The sequence below is a fragment of the Ceratotherium simum genome, chromosome 35 (assembly GCF_057802395.1).
Source record: "Ceratotherium simum simum isolate JZ-2026a chromosome 35, ASM5780239v1, whole genome shotgun sequence".
NCBI lineage: Eukaryota > Metazoa > Chordata > Mammalia > Perissodactyla > Rhinocerotidae > Ceratotherium > Ceratotherium simum.
Genome location: NC_141934.1, coordinates 23,170,971 through 23,191,437, shown reverse-complemented (window position 1 = coordinate 23,191,437; position 20,467 = coordinate 23,170,971). Strand labels below are relative to the sequence as shown.

At 41.6% G+C, this 20,467-nt stretch overlaps 1 protein-coding gene across 1 annotated transcript; it reads right to left on the bottom strand.

Moving 5' to 3' along the window:
* Window positions 1–1,059: 1,059 nt before the first annotated feature.
* Window positions 1,060–20,225, bottom strand: PPP1CC (protein phosphatase 1 catalytic subunit gamma). Its single transcript, XM_004429977.2, has 8 exons — window positions 20,024–20,225; window positions 10,200–10,331; window positions 8,997–9,227; window positions 5,071–5,175; window positions 3,782–4,005; window positions 3,439–3,573; window positions 2,363–2,423; window positions 1,060–1,458 (listed from the first exon to the last, which is right to left on the bottom strand). Exons 1-8 carry the CDS (start codon window positions 20,076–20,078, stop codon window positions 1,388–1,390), a joined length of 1,014 nt encoding a protein of 337 aa, XP_004430034.1. The 5' UTR covers window positions 20,079–20,225; the 3' UTR covers window positions 1,060–1,387.
* Window positions 20,226–20,467: the final 242 nt, after the last annotated feature.

Genomic DNA, 20,467 nt, shown 5'->3' with positions numbered 1-20,467 from the left:
CCAACTTTACAAGATTTTGAAAACCTACAAGTGACACTACTGATGATGTCCAGGGCACAGATTAAAGCCATATGAAATGTGCCTTTGACACAATTATTGCTCATCTTTTTCTTCCTCTAGTCAGAGGCCTCAGACAATATGAAAGTAAAATAATAAAGTTTGGATTTGTCACAGAATATGGAATAGGACGGCGCAAGAGGTCTCGAGGTGCAACCCCCCTCCCTGATAGAGGAGTACCTCGAGGGCAAGAGATGCCACCAAGGCCTCAGGGCCAAGCGTCTTAGTGCAGAGGGGAGGCCAGACCCGGAGTTCCCGGGCTTGTCCCTCCACAGGCCGCTGTCGGTCTAATGGCTTCTCACTGGGAGGCCTCTCCCAACCCTCCACAGGAAACCAGTTTTTGACAGAACAGTGTTTTTTTTTTTAAAGATTTTATTTATTTATTTATTCCCCCCCACAAAGCCCCAGTAGACAGTTGTATGTCATAGCTGCACATCCTTCTAGTTGCTGTATGTGGGATGTGGCCTCAGCATGGCCGGAGAAGCAGTGCGTCGGTGCGCGCCCGGGATCCGAACCTGGGCTACCAGCAGCGGAGCACGCGCACCCAACGGCCCTTGTGGGGCTGACCCACAAGGTGCTTTTCAAATGACATGCTCTTCACCCACTTTTAATGTGCTTTGAGAAATTAATATGCTTTTGACACACTCGTGACAAATGTAGTAAGACACAGCACTGTGTTCCACACGAATTAGGGAAGGGAGAAGAGAGCAAACAACTGTGAAGGGAGACACTGGTGGTTGAGTCAGAAGAATAAAGAAAGTCACGCTTGAATTTTACCTGAGTTCAACTGAACTCAGACAAAAGAAAACTATGGATACCGATGACGTCACAGCCCACCAGGTCCCACACCTCCCCACACAGCAAGGGAGGACAGTCCAGCCTCATCACTCTGCCTCAGAAACTTAGTTCTATCCAGGTGAGAACTCAAGGAATACCAGCATCCACATTATAATTCATCTTTGGAAAATAGATTATTTGAAGGAAGACAAATCCAAATTGCAATTGTGTGGTTTCCAGAGCAATTTATTCATTAAAATCTATTCAATATGCCATCAACAGTTCTCCTGTGTGTATTGTGCTGATAAATAGACACTGAGAGGATTTAACAAGTTCGTCATTTAATAAGTCTGAATTCATTTTCACCACATGGTATTGTACACGGTCATCTGTTGAAAACAGATTTCTTTTTAACAGATCTTAGTTTAAAAAAGTCATAGATACTGTGAGTTCTGTATAAACTGGTGGATAGTAAGTTAGTTCCTTTGTTTTGACTTATAAGCCTCAACTTCACCGCAGAATAAAGAATGTAGGCCAAAGAAAGCATAATCGGTCACTCGTATAGAACAGTATTGTTTCTATAATTTGAAGCTTTCTGAATGGTCGCGTTCAGGCCTGATGTAACTGTAAAAAGATTACTTAATGAATAGACTATATGGAAATTGTACAAAATGTTATTAACTTTAATCATTAATAGCTTAAACAGCACTATGTTACTAATCACTATTCAAAATCAAAATCTTGTTTTTGAATCCCCAGAAAGGTGGCCTGCATACCCATACCACCTTCTACTTAGGGGTGTGTCAACACATATTTCAACAGAAACTTTGGCTTTAGGAAAAGAGTCACAAACATTTAAAATAATGGCTTTAATCGTCATTTTTAGTATACAGTAGGGGAAAGTGTGCTTTAATTAAATATACATCATCCCAGTGATGCTGGCAAAGTTGGAAGTTACTCCTAATGTTGAGAGCTATAAAAACTAGTTTGTACAGGACAAGACAATGAGAGAAAAAAAGCAATCCCTTTGAAACAAAATTTAAAAATAAAAAAAATATGTTCACAGTGGTCTGTATCAACAGTATGCATTTTATGACAATAACATGTACAGATTGAGCACCCTAGGGCTCTCTTTACATCCTAAAGAAAATGAGCATTTACATTATTCACGGGTTGAACTGAATTAAAAAAAGATCAATTGTACACTTACCCCTTAGACAGGATAAACTGTCCTAGGGTGTACAGCTTAAACACCATCATTACAGGTTGTTTGCAAAAGGAAGAGAGAATTAAAAAACAAAACAAAACATTTTTTCTTGGGAGTGGAGAGTCTTTCACTTGCTGTTATAACCAGCAAATGCCATTCATTAAGTCAAAAATGGAAGGAGGGCCCCAGAAACACACTATTTGAGCAGGCTGACCAATACACATTACAGTTTAAAAATGAAGGTTATACACTATATGTTACAAGTCCCAACCAGGCAGTGTCAAAACGACATCTATTTCTTTGCTTGCTTTGTGATCATACCCCTTGGAGGTGTTACGGGTCTGGTGGCATTCGGCTTCTTTTTCTCTGCAGGCTTTAAAATCTGCGAAGATTCAAAAGATAGTGCACTTTAGGAAACATACCCAACCCTTACTAACCTTAAGATTTCTTAAACCTCACTCAAATATTTTGTTCAGAGGTTTTTGACAGTTTAAAACTGCGCCAACAACTCTGAAAGCCCCACTAGCATATTAACACAAACCAAGCTGACACATCAAGGTTTCGGTAATAAATGCTATGATGAATGGCTGGAAGAATTATTTTGCCCCTGGATAAAATGACAGTTTTTCAGAAGTCACACCTTATAGTGTCTTTAGACTATTCGTTCTGACACAACAGGGTAAGTTCTTTAGAGCAGTGTTTCTCAAACCCCTAGGGGATCCTTTCACAATCTCTGGGAGCTGCAAGTTCTCCCTGATAATTGGTTAAAAAAAAAAAAAAGTTTTAATTCATTTATCTGAAGACTGCCAGGTGACCTCAGTGGCTTTATGTTTATGACTGGGCTAGCATGAAGTTGTACAAGTTTAATCACAATAAGTGAATGAAAAAAGACTGAGGCAGACTTGATGTGTAAATGACGCTTTTGTGCCAAGTGAAGGCCAAATGGCGTCACGGTGAATCAACAGAGGTTCTGTAGAAATTAGACTAGAGACAAGCAGTGGGAGAACTGAGTAATCACGCAGCACATCTGGCACACAGCAGGTAGTACTATTCTCACACGCAAGCGGTGATTTAATTTTAGCTGAACCTTTCAGTGACATTGTAGTTTTAGATTCACAGTAGAGAGGCCATAAGCATAAGGAGCTAATGTATTGTTTTTATCTATTTAAATAATGCAAAAACAGTTAAATTAACCACTGGGGAAAGGTTCTATGATAACCTTTTTCCTTTAAAAGGGGTCCACTCATTACTGAACTAAGACAAATACTTGTTACGGGAAAAGAAAAATTCAGCCTACTCAACATAAATCGACAGTAGACAGAAAGTAGTAATTAATTTTTTTTAACCAGTAAAATTCAGACATAATAAAAGGAAACAATGTTGAAAACATCCCCTACCTGAAAAGAACACATTAGTGTTTCGTCCACACTCATCATGGCACCTGCATTGTCAAACTCGCCACAATAATTGGGTGCAGAAAACAGAGTGACCAACTGCCTCTTTGCAAAAAATTCATATCCATCTTCAACCACCTTGGAGAGAAAATGTTTTCAGTATAAGCAGGTGCAAATTTTAGATGAGTAAAACCACTCTTCAGTTTCCCGTTGAGCCTGATATCCTGTAGGTCACTTCCAGAGACATTTTGTATAAATAAGCAATACCTACCCACCAAAATCAACAAGGAGAATCTGTGCTCACACACATGCTCTTAAGTGTACATGTAAAATTCAAAATCAATACCTGATGGGCTCTACATATAAGATCCAAATCATGCTTATGGAGAAATTTTGCAACCACTTCTGCACCAAATGTGAAGGACACTCCTCTGTCATTTTCACCCCAGCCTAAGACATCTTTATCGGGGTCAGACCACAAAAGATCACAAAGAAGACCTTGATCTGGTACATCAGTTGGTCGCATAATTCGCCGAATCTGCTCCATAGATTGAAGATCTGGTGATAAACCTATTAAACGAGGAAAAAAAAGGAGAAAACAGAACTTTAAAACGGATGTTAGCACCTTAACAGTTCCCTTTGTCTATAGAGACTCAATGACTAACACGAAGGCTTAAATTATATCTATGGCTATGTTTTCTTATTTAGCTTCGGTTAAAAAAAAAAAACAAAAAACCAAAACTCAACTGAATAAGCCCTGGAATTTATTGCGTGCACTAATTTGCAGGGCACAGTATATGGAACAGTTACCCCAACATACAGAGCCCTATCAAAATTAAAATCCAGTGACTTAAAACCTACTCCTCTGAGTGCCTCCTCAGTTGATGAGAATAATGAACAATATACATTTTACGTTTTATTACTGACCATTTGTAATGACTGGGCATAGAGGACGCAGACACTCAGGTGTGACGTAGCTTCGTAGGAAACTTGTGCTATCCAAGGACAGGCCAATCCATCAGGCCAGCTCAGGTGTAGCTGACTCTCACCTAAGTTTAAAATCACATGCCCAGCTCTACCAACACCAGCTGGAGTACAGGAGGGCTGGGATAACAGCTTTACGAAAACACAGTGTGCTGGCTCTTTCATGACTGTCTAATTTTTGACCACAGATAAAAATAAATCATCTTTGCAATTACTATTTTAATTACATCATACAAAGCACAACCACTGAGCAAAGCAAAATAACTTAAAATCCAAGTCAGAACAACTTCTGAAAGGAGAGGATCAAAAATGGACCAGGAGAAACAAGGGCAAGTCTATTCACGTTTTCAGTATTCTGGAGGATCTATGGTACAGTATATTAATTGCTGTTCATTTTATATTTAAAAATACTTCCTGCTCTATTTTCAAATCAAACTATTACAGAGGCTAATTCCCCGTAGCAAATCAATTGCTTATGTCACACTTCTATCCAAATGATTCTGGATGTGCCAGAGTGGATCCATGATGTAACACACTAGTAAAGGAGAGCTACCTGACAGAGGAAGTCATCTCAATGATAACCCATAAATGTCAGAGTGTACCCTTTACAAGAGATCAAAATCTATTTGGAACTAAAATCGGCCCCCATACCTCCATGACAGCAGAATATTTTCTCATCCACGATGGCTGCTATCGGTAAACAGTTAAAGCAGTCTGTGAAAGTTTTCCATAGTTTAATGTTATATCTTCTTTTACCTGTGAAAATTTTAGGATGGTTAAAGAGACTGGTGTTCTGTAGGTTCATTCTCTCAGGACAATTTCCCCCAAAGCAAGGTTCTGATTACCTTTTAAGTAAACAAGAACTATGCTTTATTAAAAAATCCCCTGGAGGGGGTTTAGGAGAATTAGATATATATAATACTTGGAGATGTCTGATCTATAAGCAACAATTTACATATTTCACACGAAATATTTAAAAATTCCACAGAAGTCTGAAATCAGAATTCCAGATATAATGATTAACGATTACCATAAAACCCCAACAATTACTTGGTAGCACCAACTCTGAAATCTAGTCTGTTTTGTCCAATCTCAACCCACAGGGTAGTTCCTGCTTCTGAAGGCAATTATGAACAACTTACACATGTGCCATTACCATCTTCCTTCTGAGGAAGCCTCTAAGAGTTAACACCCATCCCATCTCCCACCACCCTCAATAACCTACTGGTACCAAATGATTCCCAGCTCCTAAATACTCTAGCAGGAGGCACGACAACTAGGGAAATACAGACTGCTTACTGCAGGCACTCCGGGATATCTGTTCCTAACAGTGCACAAACGCTGAGAATGCTCCCCATAGGAACGATGCTGGAGAGTGGTTATGCTCCCCTGACCAGCCCATGTGTTCCACACAGTCTGGAGTCAGAGTGTGATACGGACAGAAGCATGTCTCTAAGGCACTGTTTCCACAGGAAAATTATGTTCTGAGTTAAAAACTTACTCACAAACTTGAGAAGCACTAATCTGTCTGAACTGGTTGAGGATGGCCCAACTCTTGGGATGCCTTTGTCTCCTGTACCCTCCATATTAGAAAGACCAAAGGTCAAAGCAATCTTTATTCCTAAACCAACGGTTTGCGCTTAGCCTCTTCTCCTTTCTTACCCTGGGGACATACAAAGGTCTAAAGCTCTACCTCTTCCTTGAGAGCCAGAGACTGAAGCAAGCAGCCTCCTGAACTACACCTTCCACTCGACAACTCAAGTCAGGTAGGGCGTTTAGCACAGGGCTTGAAATGTACTGTAAATTCAACACACATCTGACTTCTCCCTTTGCAGAGGAGAACTTTGTCTTTTCTCCTAATAGTTTATGTTTCTCCATGACTGGGTATAACTTTCACGACAGTTCACTCAGTTTTGTATTTCTTTGAAGGCCACTCATTCCCTCTGTCCCCTATCTTCCTTCACTGGAAGGTTCTGGAAGCTTAACAAAATTCCTTTCCACAAAAGGCTGAAGGGGAACTTGTGTACAATCACCATCTCCAATTTCCAATAACGACAATAATAATACAAGAACAGGCCTGGGCTGGACTCTTAACCCCCATTTATAAAAGTGATTTGGTTTTCTCTCCATTTTTCTACTGAAGCCTGTCTCTGAATGACCATCCAATGGCTCCACTGGATTTTCCCTTTGCCCATATGCTGCATTTGCCAGTGCCAACAAATCTGCTTCCTTCTCGAAGTCTGCTTCGCTCCTTGATTCTTTGATCACACAACACACTCCAGCTTCTCCTGCAGATTCCTCTGCTATCTTTGTTGGCTCCTCCTCAAAAATTAGGATTCTTCCTCCTGTTGTCTCTGAGCATTTTAACTAAGTCCTGGGCCCCTGCTTTCTCTTCTCTCCACATTTCCTCCCTAAGGCCACTTCAGACCACCTGGGAACATTAGGCTCCAGAAAGGTTTAGCTTGGATAATTGCCAAGGTCTCTTCAAGCTGCCAAATTCTGGGATTCTGAGCCAGAACCCCTAATGCAGTTTCCTATTACTACAGATCAGACAGCTCTGGTATCAGAAAAGGGTAACGCACATTCACATCTTATCCAACAACAGATATCTCGGCATTTCCAGGACTGCAGTCATAAAGATGGGAAAAAAGAAAGAAAGAAAGAAAAGAAATGATAGTGTACAGGGTGCTTATACTTGGGGAAATGCGTCTATCACGTAAAGCAGTGGTTTTTAAATTGTTTCATGGAAATCTACATTTGAATAAAATTTTTCATTATAATAAAATTATCAATGTTTTTTTAAAAAAAGTCTGCAAACCATCAACTGGAAGCTACCTATGTCAAGGACACTTTTATGCCCACAAGTAGACTGGGTGGCAAATCATACCTGCCTGATAGGAGAGGGGGAAGCTTGAGTACAAGGTCAATAAACAAGTCCTGGTGACCAAACAAGAGTCAAAACTGATACCAACCAATGCTGACCTTCTAAATCATTTTTAAAGGCCTCTGCATTAAAGGGACACTGAAAATGATGTAGCTAACATCCTCATGCTAGGACATACGTCACAACAAAGAGATCACCTGGATTTGAACTTCATCAACGAAAACATCAAAGCATCGGCTGGGCTAAGAGCGTGTAAAAGGAACCCTTTCTTACCCTGTTCTAAAAAGCAGCACGCGTAACAAACATCCAAAACGCAATGTTATAAGACCCCCTGCCTCTCGTTTCACTACCTAACCAGCAGTAACTGCCTTACCAGTACTTCTCGGATAAGACTCACTGTCAATAGCAAATATCTTCCTTGCCACAGATTCAATTGTCCCAGTCAGTTCAGAACCCAGATGACCTCTCTCCTCGGTGCTCCCTCCCACCTCACCTCATCAGCTGGGTCTCAAGGCCATCAACCAAGCAAACATCCAGTTGTGGGAGAGGGTGGGATGAGAGCAGGAGGGCTAAGTCTATGAATGTAACCTCTCCAGCAGTGCACTTCTAACAAATGAGCTTGCTGAACACGTCTATGAGAAAATGAGATGGAAAAACACCCAACCCTGAGAGACTATAGGTTATGACGACATATAGTCTAGAGGACGCCACAGTGACAATGCTTTGCTGGTCTTGTTACGACTGTAATGGCAAGTGCTAGTAACTCAAATTCCTTAACCACCCCTCTCCTCTCAGCATCAGCCCTCTCCTAGCAGAAATGATGAGCACAAAAGAAACGTGGAGGTAAGGATTCAAAACTTTTTGTTTTACATTTTATAGTTATGTAAACAGCAATAACAAAAATCTCTACCAAAATTGATTATTTTCAAAGCCTTAAGAATCTTGTTTTCGTTAATTATCACCTCAAAGTGGACCCTCAACTAAATAATACAAAATGGGTCATAAAATGTGTAAAATAGTATACAAATAAAAAAATTTTTTAACAAATCTGCGTCCTCTTTTCAACACATTTTAGGATAGTAACTGCTTTTTCCTGGGTGCAGATGTGCCAGAAGGAAAAAACTCCATTATAAATTTCAAAAAGTAATTATTTGTATATTGCAAGATTCCATTTATATGAAATATCTAGAAAAGGCAAATCTACAGAGACAAGAGAGCAGATTAGTGCTTGCCTGGGCCTGTGGTAATGGTGGCACAACGCTTTAAATTTACTAAAAATCAGTGAATTGTACACTTAAAATAGATGAATTTTATGGACTGAAATTATATGTCAATAAAGTTGTTAAAAACAAACTACCTATTTGGACAGGTTCTCAGATTGTACTAAGAGTTAACTTATCGGTGAATATTCACAAGAGTTATCTTACAGAAACCACCACAGCTATCAGTACTGCCTAATCTACTCACCATGTCATAAAAGCATCCAGGGCATGATTATACTGCAGTGGCAGTGTAATTTTTCTACCCCAAGAAAGAAAACACTAAAATAAACAGTTAATGAAACAGAAAACACGGGATTATAACACCACATCTAAACTCTCACAAAACCTAGTAAGAGAAGTACATGATAGTTCAGTTTATGACCAAGTATCTCAATTTAAGTAACTCTTCCTTAGACATAGAAAGTACTTACATTCATCATAAAATCCATAAATTCTATTGATGCTGGCACATTCGTGGTTTCCTCTGAGAAGAAAAAAGTTCTCGGGATATTTGATTTTGTAAGCCAATAAGAGGCAGATAGTCTCCAGCGACTGCTTCCCCCTGTCCACATAGTCCCCAAGAAACAGGTAGTTGCTTTCTGGCGGGAAACCACCATACTCAAAGAGTCGAAGCAAATCATAGTATTGCCCATGGATATCACCTAGAAGCAAGAATTCTGTTACATAGCGTCTTCACACTTTTAGTTCAATTCACTAACGAAGCTTTGGAAAGACATTCTTTAAACATTCATTGCACAATGGCACTGACCTCTAATAATGAGAGTTAAATCTGACAGCTAGCACTAATTTTCAATCTTGTATCATATTTAGTTCAACTGAGCTTAATAAAACTTTTAAGTGTATGTGTTTGTCCAGAATCTCACACAAAATTCAACTAATTAAGAATTTCTTTTGTGGAAAGGATTATTAATGCCTGGGCAGGTCTTCTTGCCAAGTAACATGGTTTTCCTTTCAGGTCGCTGATCAGCATCAGACCCCTGACAGCTCAGTCTCCAGGGACTGTGTCAGCAGAGCTGCACTTCTAGTGAGCCCAGCCCTGTGTGAAGAAAGGTACACACACCACACCCACCAGTGCATTCTGCTTTCAGTCTCTCCCTGCTAGATAAGGCCAAAAGGCATTTTACTTTAAAACAGGCACACAAGCTGTATCAATGTAGTCAAACGCGCTAGAAGAATACAGCATGACAGTACTCAGGTAGATACAGTCTAGTTTTTATATAGACTATCTGCATCTATCATGGAGAAACAGTAGAACTATAAAACAGCATCAAGGAAGGTCTATTTTTAGGCTAACCAGTGTTGCTTTAAGCTTAAACATAATTCCTATATATTCACATAGTTCAGACCTTTTCTTAGCTTTCCATTCGATTTCATTTCTTCTGAAATGTTTGTATTCCTTTAGTGAAATAATTTTTAGAAAATATGAAGCACATCTAAGTAAACTAAGTCTACCAGAGGAATTTATTCCAAAGCTACAATTATTTAACTTAAAGTAGTTCCAGGTTATTCATAAATAGGAAATGATTCTGCTGGCTAATACAAGGTCATCTATATAACCTTGCCTCAGTTAATCAATCACGTAACCAAAGATCTGTCAGTGTGCCAGAACTTACCACATATTTTGAGTGGCGCTTCAAGCTCTAGTAGGATAGGCTGACTGAGAAAGATCTCTCGAGACTTTAAGCACAGCCCTCTGATTTCATTCTCCTGTAGCTGGACATTCTTACCAGGCTTGGACCCTCTCACTGCAGGGGAGAAAAACCTCAATTAGTCAAATGAAGTCAAAATACAACTTAACATAAAAATTAAAAATATGTGAAAAGATACAAGTTTTAGATAAAGAGGAGGCAAAAACATAATTTAACTAGTTTTCTGGCTGGCTTTATTCTCAGGACACTTAGAAAGAACATGTTTTTAATGCCTAATTGGAATCTTACAATCTTAGACAGGATTTCAGAGATTATTTAGTTGCATGTTCTATACCGAGTTAAGACTTCTTCACAGTATCCCGAACAAAGAGGTCATCCTCTCTGTGTCTGAATATTAACTGTTAGAAAGTTCTTCCTTTTCCTGCTTGCTGAAACCAGACTCCCCGCAGGACAGCTGGAGGCCTCAGTTCTGCATCCAGGCCACACAACTGGCCTTGTTCACCTGCAGCAGGCCAGCTCTTTCTGCCTCCCATCTTCTCTTCTTTTCTCCATCCTTAGAAATGAATATTTGTATGGCAAGAGGTTTTAGAGATTGTCACGTTACTGAGTTGGTTCTAAGAATCCTTGTTTCAAAATGTGAGATGAGAAACGCTCCCCCCACCAGTGTTTTTCAGAGGACCACGGGTATCTCCCTCAAGGCTCCCAGATTTATCTCTGACAAAATGTAAGTGTTGTTTTCATTTCATTAGGACACACTGTAGGCTCATTGTACATATTTTGCTGGGCAATTTCTGACGCTGCATTTTTAATACAATCATACCTGTACAGGGAAAAGGATGTCAGCATGTGCTGTAAGAAAGATTGCCTACCGATAAAAAGCGAGAAAAGAAAAGGGAGCAAGAAACCCTGGCAGAGAACCAGGCGTCCTAAACCCACAAGTACCTGCATCAGAGCACCAAGTTCCGCCAGCCGTCAGAGCGGAGCACACAACAGCCCCGGCCCTGGACCAGTTCACTCAGCAGCAGGTAGGGAGAAGGAAATGAAAGTCTCTGTTTAGATTCCAGTTGTAACAGATTAGCGAGTCATTAAACATAGATTAAATAGCACTGAATTGCTAAATTTACCTTAATTTTACAGTTATGAAGTGGCCTGCTTGCTGGCAGTCTGGTTAAATATGGGGACTGATAATCCTCAACTTGCAATCAAAGTCTTAATACTTGTTTTGTACAAAAGATTTATGAAAGTAGGTATTCTCTGAATTAAAACTGAAGCAAAAACACAGGACCGACTAAAAACAGAATGTAAGGGTACACCTTTCCACCATTAAACCCAATATAAAGTGATTTAGTTTTGGCAAAACCACAAAATCCATCAGATTAAATCAATGTTGCTAATTTAAATGTTATCAGTTTTGGAGGCTTTGTTTGTATTCAAATTATAAAATCATTTGGCTAAACAGCCGCATAAAAGCAATAAGTCTAATTGGTTTGTATCTCGCTTTGTTCTGTAAATATTTAAATAACATTACAGAATAATAAAAATGACAAATATAAAAACCTGATGTCTGTTGAGATTTTTTTCCCACTAAAAAGGGCTGTTTCCAAGTTTGAGAAATATTGTTCTAGGCAAAGCCATCCTTCAGACTAAATGGCCACTGAAACCCTGAGTTCTCTGAAGAAATAAGTTTTGAGCAGAAATGGAACACGGTGTAGAAGGGTATTATTTTTTTCAATGAAAGATAATAAACAAGAAAGGAGGACCAGGGGAAAGGGTCAGCTCCTGAAGCACGCAGCGAAGAGACAATGTTAAGAGAGCGCTGGACGAGGAGCCACGAGTCCCAGTGAACCAGGACAGAACCAGTCTGTACTGGTCCTACAGCCTTGGGCAATCCCTACTTTGGACCCCAAAATATGTAACTGAACTAAATGATTGCCAGTCTCCTTCTGATCAAAATATTATGAAAAGAGAAGCATTTAAAAGGAAAGCAAAGTAATGATCATCTTTCAGGGAAGATATGAAATGGATGCATATATAATACAACAGCAGCTGAGCAACATGGAAATCACCTGGAAAAATGATTTTTCCAGAAGAACCACAGTGATTTTTTTCTCTCTAGATACACACATAGTAGAGAACTCACGAAACACTCCTGGTGGAAAGATGGTGGGATCCCTGCTTCACTGGCCAGAAAATCCCAACCATTAGTGATTTTACCACAAGTCAGCCAGAGCTTGGGCAGACTGCCCAGCAGGAAACTATTTTTGGCTAAGAGGGAACCTCCTAGAAGCTTCTGGTTTCAACTTGAATCTTTTTCAGCAAAGCCCCACACTTATGAATGAACAGCTCCCTCTGAGTCTTTCAGGCGAGTATGCAATAACTGACTTACACCTGTTTGGAATGAAGGCTATACTTTTTATATGAATGCTATCAAATTAAATCAACGCCATCAGATTGAATCAATGTTGCTAATCTAAATCTTACTGGGTTTGAGGCTTCCCACTACCAACTTTAGACACAGATGATAGTAGTTTTAGTTCTCTTATTCTATTTGTCTGTTGTCCTCTTGGTAGTGTACAGAGATCAGTAAAAAGCACTACTACTAACAATTTAAAAATTATTCTTAACGTGGAGTGAGTTTTTCCAGAACAAATCAAGATTTATTTTATATTTGAAGAACAGTGCTCATTAAAAACAACAACATGGTCCCAAAGCTTCTTAAATTCCCTACGATTAGCTCAAGGAATAAAATTATAAAAATAGAAACTCCTCGCAAACACCTTCTACCAACTGGCAAACACCTGCTCATCCTTCAATCCTGCGCAGACATGACCTCACCTGGAAAGCCCCTCCTACCCGTCTCCTCTGCCCCCACGAGCCGGCTTTCCGCTCTCTGAAACACTCTCACAACACCCGGTCGCCACTCAGCACGCTCCGTACTTTGTATTATAACTGCAGGTTCCGAGCCTACCTATTCACCTGGAACCCCTGGGAGCATGTAAACCCCAGGGCCACACCACGTGCTCTGCAGTGGACACGCCCGTGGCCAGTACATGGCAGGTGCTCAAAATCCGTTGCATGACTGAAGTCTGGATAAATCTCTAAGTACTGCTGACTTGTGGCATTAGAATAAAACGTGCATTCCAGATCATATACCTTTGATCATCAAAAAACTGTTTCTCTGCTTTAAAATTGCAAAGCAATAGTGTCATCTTCCTATCAGACTTTACTAGAGTATTTTTCTAGCTGTGAAAATTTAGGATTACTCTTAAATTTCAGGTTGAAGATAATTTGTCTAACAGAAGGCAAAGATTTCAAAATGGGTTTTGGCAGTCCTAGTGAACACTGTAGATATTTCTTAAAAATGGCCATATCAGGGGCCAGCCTGGTGGCATAGCGGTTAAGTTCCAGGGCTCCGTGTCAGCTGCCGGGGGATCGCGGGTTCGAATCCTGGGCTCGGACCTACGCACCACTCATCAAGTCATGCTGTGGTAGCATCCCACATACAAAAATAGAGGAGGATGGGCACAGCTGTTAGCTCAGGGCCAATATTCCTCAGCAAAAAGAGGAAGATTGGCAGTGGATGGTAGCTCAGAGCTAATCTTCCTCACCAAAAAAACAAAAAAAACAAAACCAGCCCATATCAGCCAAGAGCATAAAAATCTACTTCACTATTTTCCACGTCCACCAAATGGAATTACTTACTAGCTGTAGCTAACATTTACGGAGCACGTCCCATGTGCTGGGCACTGCACTAAGGCGCTTTACGTTGCTGTGTAATCCTCCCAGCAATCCTGGGAGGCCAGGCACTGGCACCTCTCTAGAGAGGGTCGGCGATTTGGTCCAAGGCTGTAAGAGCTCATAAGGAGGACACCAGGCCCCAACTGCCTCTAGGTCCGGCGGTGGTTCCACCACATCACCCTCTCAGTTAAGAATTTGTTCTTCACTAAACCTCCAAACCAAAGGAGTTTTTATAGGACAAACTATGGAAACCCCAATATACAGTCATTGCTCCCCAAGAAAAATGTGAGATGGGATATCAAATCAGAATGTATCCTCACAAATGGGAGGCATTAAATAAGAACTAAATGATGCAATCTGGAGAGACTATTAATACTTATTGTCCACGCTTCAAACAGTCAACAAAACAGTTGCCGGGCACCGACTCTATGCCAGACCTTGTGCTGGACACTGGGGACACCCTGGCAACAGGCGAGACGAGAACCTTGTCCTTTTTCTCGAGAAGCTTACATTCTAGTGGAGGACACAGAAAATAAGACCAACTAGGTAACTGCAGATTGTTACCAATGCGATAATTAGAAGGACTCTCTCTCCATAAAGATTCTAAAACTAAAAGTTCACCTTAAGGATAGCATCTTCAATACCATTAAAAAGACAAAGGCTTGAATATCTCTATTTTATCATCAAACAGCATAGTTTGTGCTCAATAAACATCAGTGAATACTCTGAGGTTTAAAGCCCTAACTGTGCTCAGTGCTCGATGGGAGAAACCTACACAAAAAGGAGACTCTAGGTGGGAAATTCAAGGGTTGTCACCTCTTGATACCTTCCTAAGTAGTAGTTCAAACAGCACCTATCAAATTATTTCAACAATTGCCAGTAAAATCCAAAATATTCCAACGAATAAGAATTCCATTCTCTAGATGGAATGTTTCTCATAATCCAGGTGTTAGGCACTGCATGGAAATAAAGGCAGTAGGCACTGTGAACATATGTAGGTTAGTGATCAATACATTAAAGTACTCACTTTAGACCTTAAACAAGTGACTTTTGAGCAAAAGCTTTTTATCTTTTTATCTTTTCTTTATCTGGCTAGAAAGGTAGATTTAGAAAAATGCATTATGTCTGTTCCCAGCAAAGGCTGTTCCGTACAAACTTATCTGATTTATCTGGTAAATCACTAACAGGAGCACGTGATAAAAATTTCCCTGCAATTTGATTGAAAACAAACTGATAAAAACTTGAAATAATAAAAGAATGTTATTGGTAATTATTTGCAATGCCAGCTTTTTCTTACAAGCAACACTAACTTTTCTGACAGTCTGGCAACAAGCAAAGCAGAGATGAAAACTATGGAAGGAAATTTAAGACGACTTTGGGATTATTCACGAGGAATAAAAAAGTATTTTTCTTGTCCCTTAATTATGAAAGGCCCTTAACCACTGGAAGCAGGTCACATTAGAGGAACAGCACACACAAAAGCCCTGGCTGAATCATAAAGAAGTTTTAAAACCTACGATTGGCACAACCAGTATAAAAATAAGTCAACGGGGATTTTGCTGTTTTAAGATAATCCTATTAAAGTAGGTAGTAATCTTAATAATATGCCACGTCATATTCATTTCAGTGACAGAATCAATAACCTCACAATATTTGACAGATTTAGCAAAATAAGCTCTCAAACCAAAACAAAAACCAGTGAATATTCAGAACATTAAAACTTTCCCACGAACAACTGAGTTCTTTTCTACAAAAAACATAAGCCACAAAAATGTTGTCCAGAATCATGTGGTTTCATTGCAAAGTCACCAGTGGGACGACTTCCACTTTCCGACTGTCTTAATTGTTTCCACACCCCTCCCCCACGCTCACTGTCCTGTCTGCTGGAGTTCTACTTTGGGCATTTAAAGGCAATACCAATTTTCTCAAGGCAGATAGTCAGCATATACCTGCAAAACACTGTCTACCGCCCTCAATAAAGAATCTTGAGTTTTCTACACCTAGAGTGAAGCCAATTTATTGAGAAATGTTTAACTTTCCAAAAATACCACTGCTCAGACTCAACATCTGCCCCTACATTTTATGAGGTGTTTTCATTTTCGTAAGCCTTAAAGTCAGTGACACCCACTCCCCTCTTTACAAGGGATGCCAGTAAACCCAAGAGGAGTGGAGAAATTGGAGACTTCAGGGAAGTCATCAAGACCCCTAGGTAAATCATCTGTTCTTATGTGCTTTGGATACAGAGGTCTGATCCTAAAACATAAAAATTTGTCCCAGAATTCTGTGAACTCCAAAGAGATGGAATCTTGCCTTATTCCTCTTGAATAAGACTTGCCGAGTTCCTCATTCACAGAGCAATTCACATCAGAGTACTATCTCCTTCACATCTCAATCTTTAAGGTCTACCAACAGTAGACTGTAAATGAAATGAAATGGCTAAGTCCACATAATATCAATCAGCTCCCTGCTTCAAGTTCTGCAACCCTAACAAGACAAGCGGACTGACCAGCACTGGCACATGATTTTGCAGAACAGGTTGCAGGTCATTACAGGGCCGCAGTCTCAAAGACAGAAAACAGTTTCACCACCCTCTACCGTGGACAGACTACTAATGCATGGCCCGGCACTGCCTCCATTTCCCAATGCGGAGGAGGAAAGCTTGGCCTCGGCACCTTTGGCGAACGTTCTCTCAAGCACAACAGAAGGACACAAACCATCCTGTTCTAACGATTTCACTGCTGCCCCCTGCTCCTGACGGGCCAGGGGGACTGCCGGCACAAGGAGACCAAGCCTTTCCCTGCTGTGGTTTAGGACTGGTGCAAGCTGCAGATCTGTCTCCAAAAGAGCTTTTCTGTCTCACATCACAGGAAAGGATGCGGCACACAGTTGACGCGGGAGGGGAGGGAAGAGCAGGGGGCTCACACCACAGACTTCTTGTTAAATTAAGGAATTAGTAACACACAACTTTAATATTAGTCTTTATGAACAAAATGCCCTATGGTAACTGATCCCAAGAAAAGCCTCTAATTGTTAAAATTATCAGGCGTATAAAGAAAAAACAATTGCAGAGATCTCACTAGGAAAGATTACTTTTGTTTTCCTTGGTCAGCATTTTAAGAACTTTTTTCTTTGCCATTATGTTTGTCCCTTATTATCTTCAGGACCAGAGACTGTTGTCATTTTAACATTAGAAAATAAACGTGTTTCACGTTACACCAAAAAGCTTCAGCTTTTAAAAAGCACATGGGCTACCCGAACAATTTTAGACTTTCAGAACATCTCAACACTCACTATCTTCAGATGAACTCTTACAGATCAGAGGATTAAATCAGTAAACACGTTCGAGGGCCGGCAAGTCAAGGATTATGCAGAGCCTGGCATGGTCTTGCAGTCTGACAATGGCCACCTTCAGAGCAAAGAGGCATCTTGCAAATCAGGACGTGAAGTAAGTTACAACCGCCTGCTTTGAAAGAAAAGTGCCGGCCATCGGTGCTCTCCGAACAAGGTCGCTTACAAAGTAAAACTGACCCAAATCTCACTCTTCTCCAACAGTGTAGGAATATCAGACCAAATCAACAGCTGGCTTACTTTCTCTCTAAATCGCCCAAGTTTTACTGTGTAGTTACTGAAATAACTGAACATTAATTATATGAAGGAGTAACAACCTTAGGGTTTTCTCCTCAGCAAGGCAGAGCTTGGTTAAAAGCTCCCAAGGTGGGTTGCGGAGGGGTTGCCTCGCCTTTAGTTGAGGAAAAACTAAAAGTTTAGAGCAGAAAAGAATCGCAAAGCTGTAGTGACTAAAATCTAAACCTTTCTTAAATAAGCCTTTACTTTTGAGTTGCTTTTTAGTACTCTTACTGAGCTGCTTCTCAACTAGCTTGTACGGTCGGTCCTCCACTTTAAGACGAGACAATTTTGAACATGTAAAAAAGTCTAACAAGGTCACAAAACTCACATTCCCTCCATTTTCAGATATACTTAAATCTTAATAAAAATTTTTAGGGAAAAAGGTTTTTGGGGCATTACAAAAATCATGAATTTATGATCAACATCTTCTAACTTGGATATATACACATCCTCAATGGATCATCTTCAACCATTTCTCTGCCAATTTCACACTGATGAGAAAAAAAGGTGTTTAAGTATATTGTGTACCTAGCCTTTCCCAAGGCATGAAAATGCACAGCTTTATTATATTAATTTCAATGAAAAATGAAATATAAAAAAACCTGCTTTTCAAGTGCAACATAACACGTATAGAGAGAAACTATTAAGAAACAATGACAGATCTAATTTTTTATATGATCCAAGTTTATCAAGGGAAATTTCTTAGCACAATTGAAAAAAATAAGATTAAAATTAACCAAATTTGTTATATGAATACAGTTATGGGCAACTCAAAACTTAACAAGACTTAACTAATCTTAAAACTGTAATGTTTCTAATCCATGCAGAATCCAATTTTTCCTGTTTTCTCAGTGAAATAAAGCCTACCCTAATCTAGCCATACATATCCCTGCACAGAGACACAGAAGCTAATTAAAAAGTTTAAAATAAAAATATTTAATAAAAAGTTCCTTTCTTATTGCAAACAGTTTTAATCAGTTTCAGACCCACTTCTGCCTCACCTAAATCAAAGAATTGTATTAACTAGTGTGAAAAGTGTGGTTCTTATAATGCCAGCTCCTGAACGAATGACAAGGTTTTCACCCACAAATGGCAGCAACATTTCAAGAGCATTTCAGGGGTACATTGAGTGGGTTCTTCTTTTCTTTCAAGAAAATATAAAAGGAAAAAAACCTGTACAGATAAAGAAAAGATATTTTCAGGAGTTTCATTTTAATAACTTATTTCAAAAGATCTGCAAATTCTAAGGACACAGCTGTCCAAGTGTGCACGCTCTCGACTCCGTCTCACAGCATTTCTGTTCCAACAATATTTAGGACAGTAGAAAGGCAAAAGGCAGTGAATATTCAGTCAAATCTACATTATCCAGTGCCCAAACCAAGAAAGGGATCTGAATTCTTCCCGAGTTCCGAATAAGACGTTCGCATCAGCAGAGCGGCTCGGGAACCGGGGGCAGTTAGGTTCAGCGCCCCTCTCCATAATCCGCACTTCATCCGTCCCCCGCATCAGTACGAGGCACCGCACGAGTCTTAAGTCAGCCAGAACGAAAGCTCTAACTTGACCTCTGCCTAACCACTGGAGATCTCCTTCCTTCACACACAGGGTGAGATGAAGGAGTTCTAGCTGCTGGCTGCCTGGATCTGAACCCTGACTGTCACTAACTGTGTGACCTTGGACAAGTGACTTCACCTGCGTCTTAGTTTCCTCTGAAAAACAGGAAAAAATAACCTCGCAAGGTTGCAGACAGAATTAAGTGAAATCTGTGTAAAGTGCTCAAAAAATGCCTGACACACGGCGCTTTAGAAGCGCTATTATTATCGTCTTAACGATGCGATGAACGCAAAGCGCTAACACAGAGCCTGGCACGTTGCAAAGACGAGAACGAAACTGTCATCTTCGCCGGTTTCACGTTCAGAAAAGAGCGCGGAGATCTCAAGACAGGGGCAACTCGGAAAGAGTATCTGGAAGGGCAGGGGCAGGTGGGTTCCAACATCCCCTTGAGACAGGAGCGTTCGTCACCAAGTACCAAAGTGGGCCCCCCGACCCCAGCCCCACAAAAAATAAAACCGAGCGAGATGGGGACGAAGCTCCCCCCCCCACCGACCGCTCTCGCAGAGGACGAGGAGCACAAAGTGCGGGACGCTCCGTCCGGGGGCTGGACCGGCCCGGGCCGCGGGGCGCAGGGGGTACGGCCCGGAAGCGAGCGGGTGGGCAGCGGAGTTGCCCAATTCCCGGCCAGCAGGGAGGCTGCACCCGCGCAATGGATGAGCGGGGTCCGAGGGTCCCCGGCCGGCCGAGCGCGACCCGCCGCCTCCCTCCGGCCGCAGCCCAACTCGCCGGGCTCACCCCCCTCGGCGCCGCAAGCCCCACCGGCCCCCAACTCCCCTCCCCGCGAGCCCCGGGCCGCCCGCCGCCGCCGTCACCTTCCAGCAGCCGTTGGATGATGCTGTCGATGTTGAGCTTATCTATATCCGCCATCGCCTTCCCGCCGCAGACCCTCCCGCAGCGGCGCCGCCGCCGGCTCGCGCCCGGGACTCACACCTCCCTTCCCACGCCACGAGCACAGAGGCGGTGGTGGCGGCGGTGGCAGCAGCCGCGGCGGGTCCCCCCCCAACCGCCCCGCTCCCTGCTTCCTCCTTCTCTCCCCACTGGAACCACGAGAAGAACAAGATGGCCGCCGACTCCTGAGCCAGCCTCGGGCGGCGCACGGATGCGCGCGGGGGAGTGCATCGGCCCGGCCGGGACTTCTTTATGGGCCATAGGGCGCGCGGGAGGGGGCGGGGCCAGGACGCGGGAGGGGGCGGGGCCAGGGCGCGGGGAGGGGGAGGAGACGGTTGAGCGTAACCGCGACCGCGCGCGGGATCCTT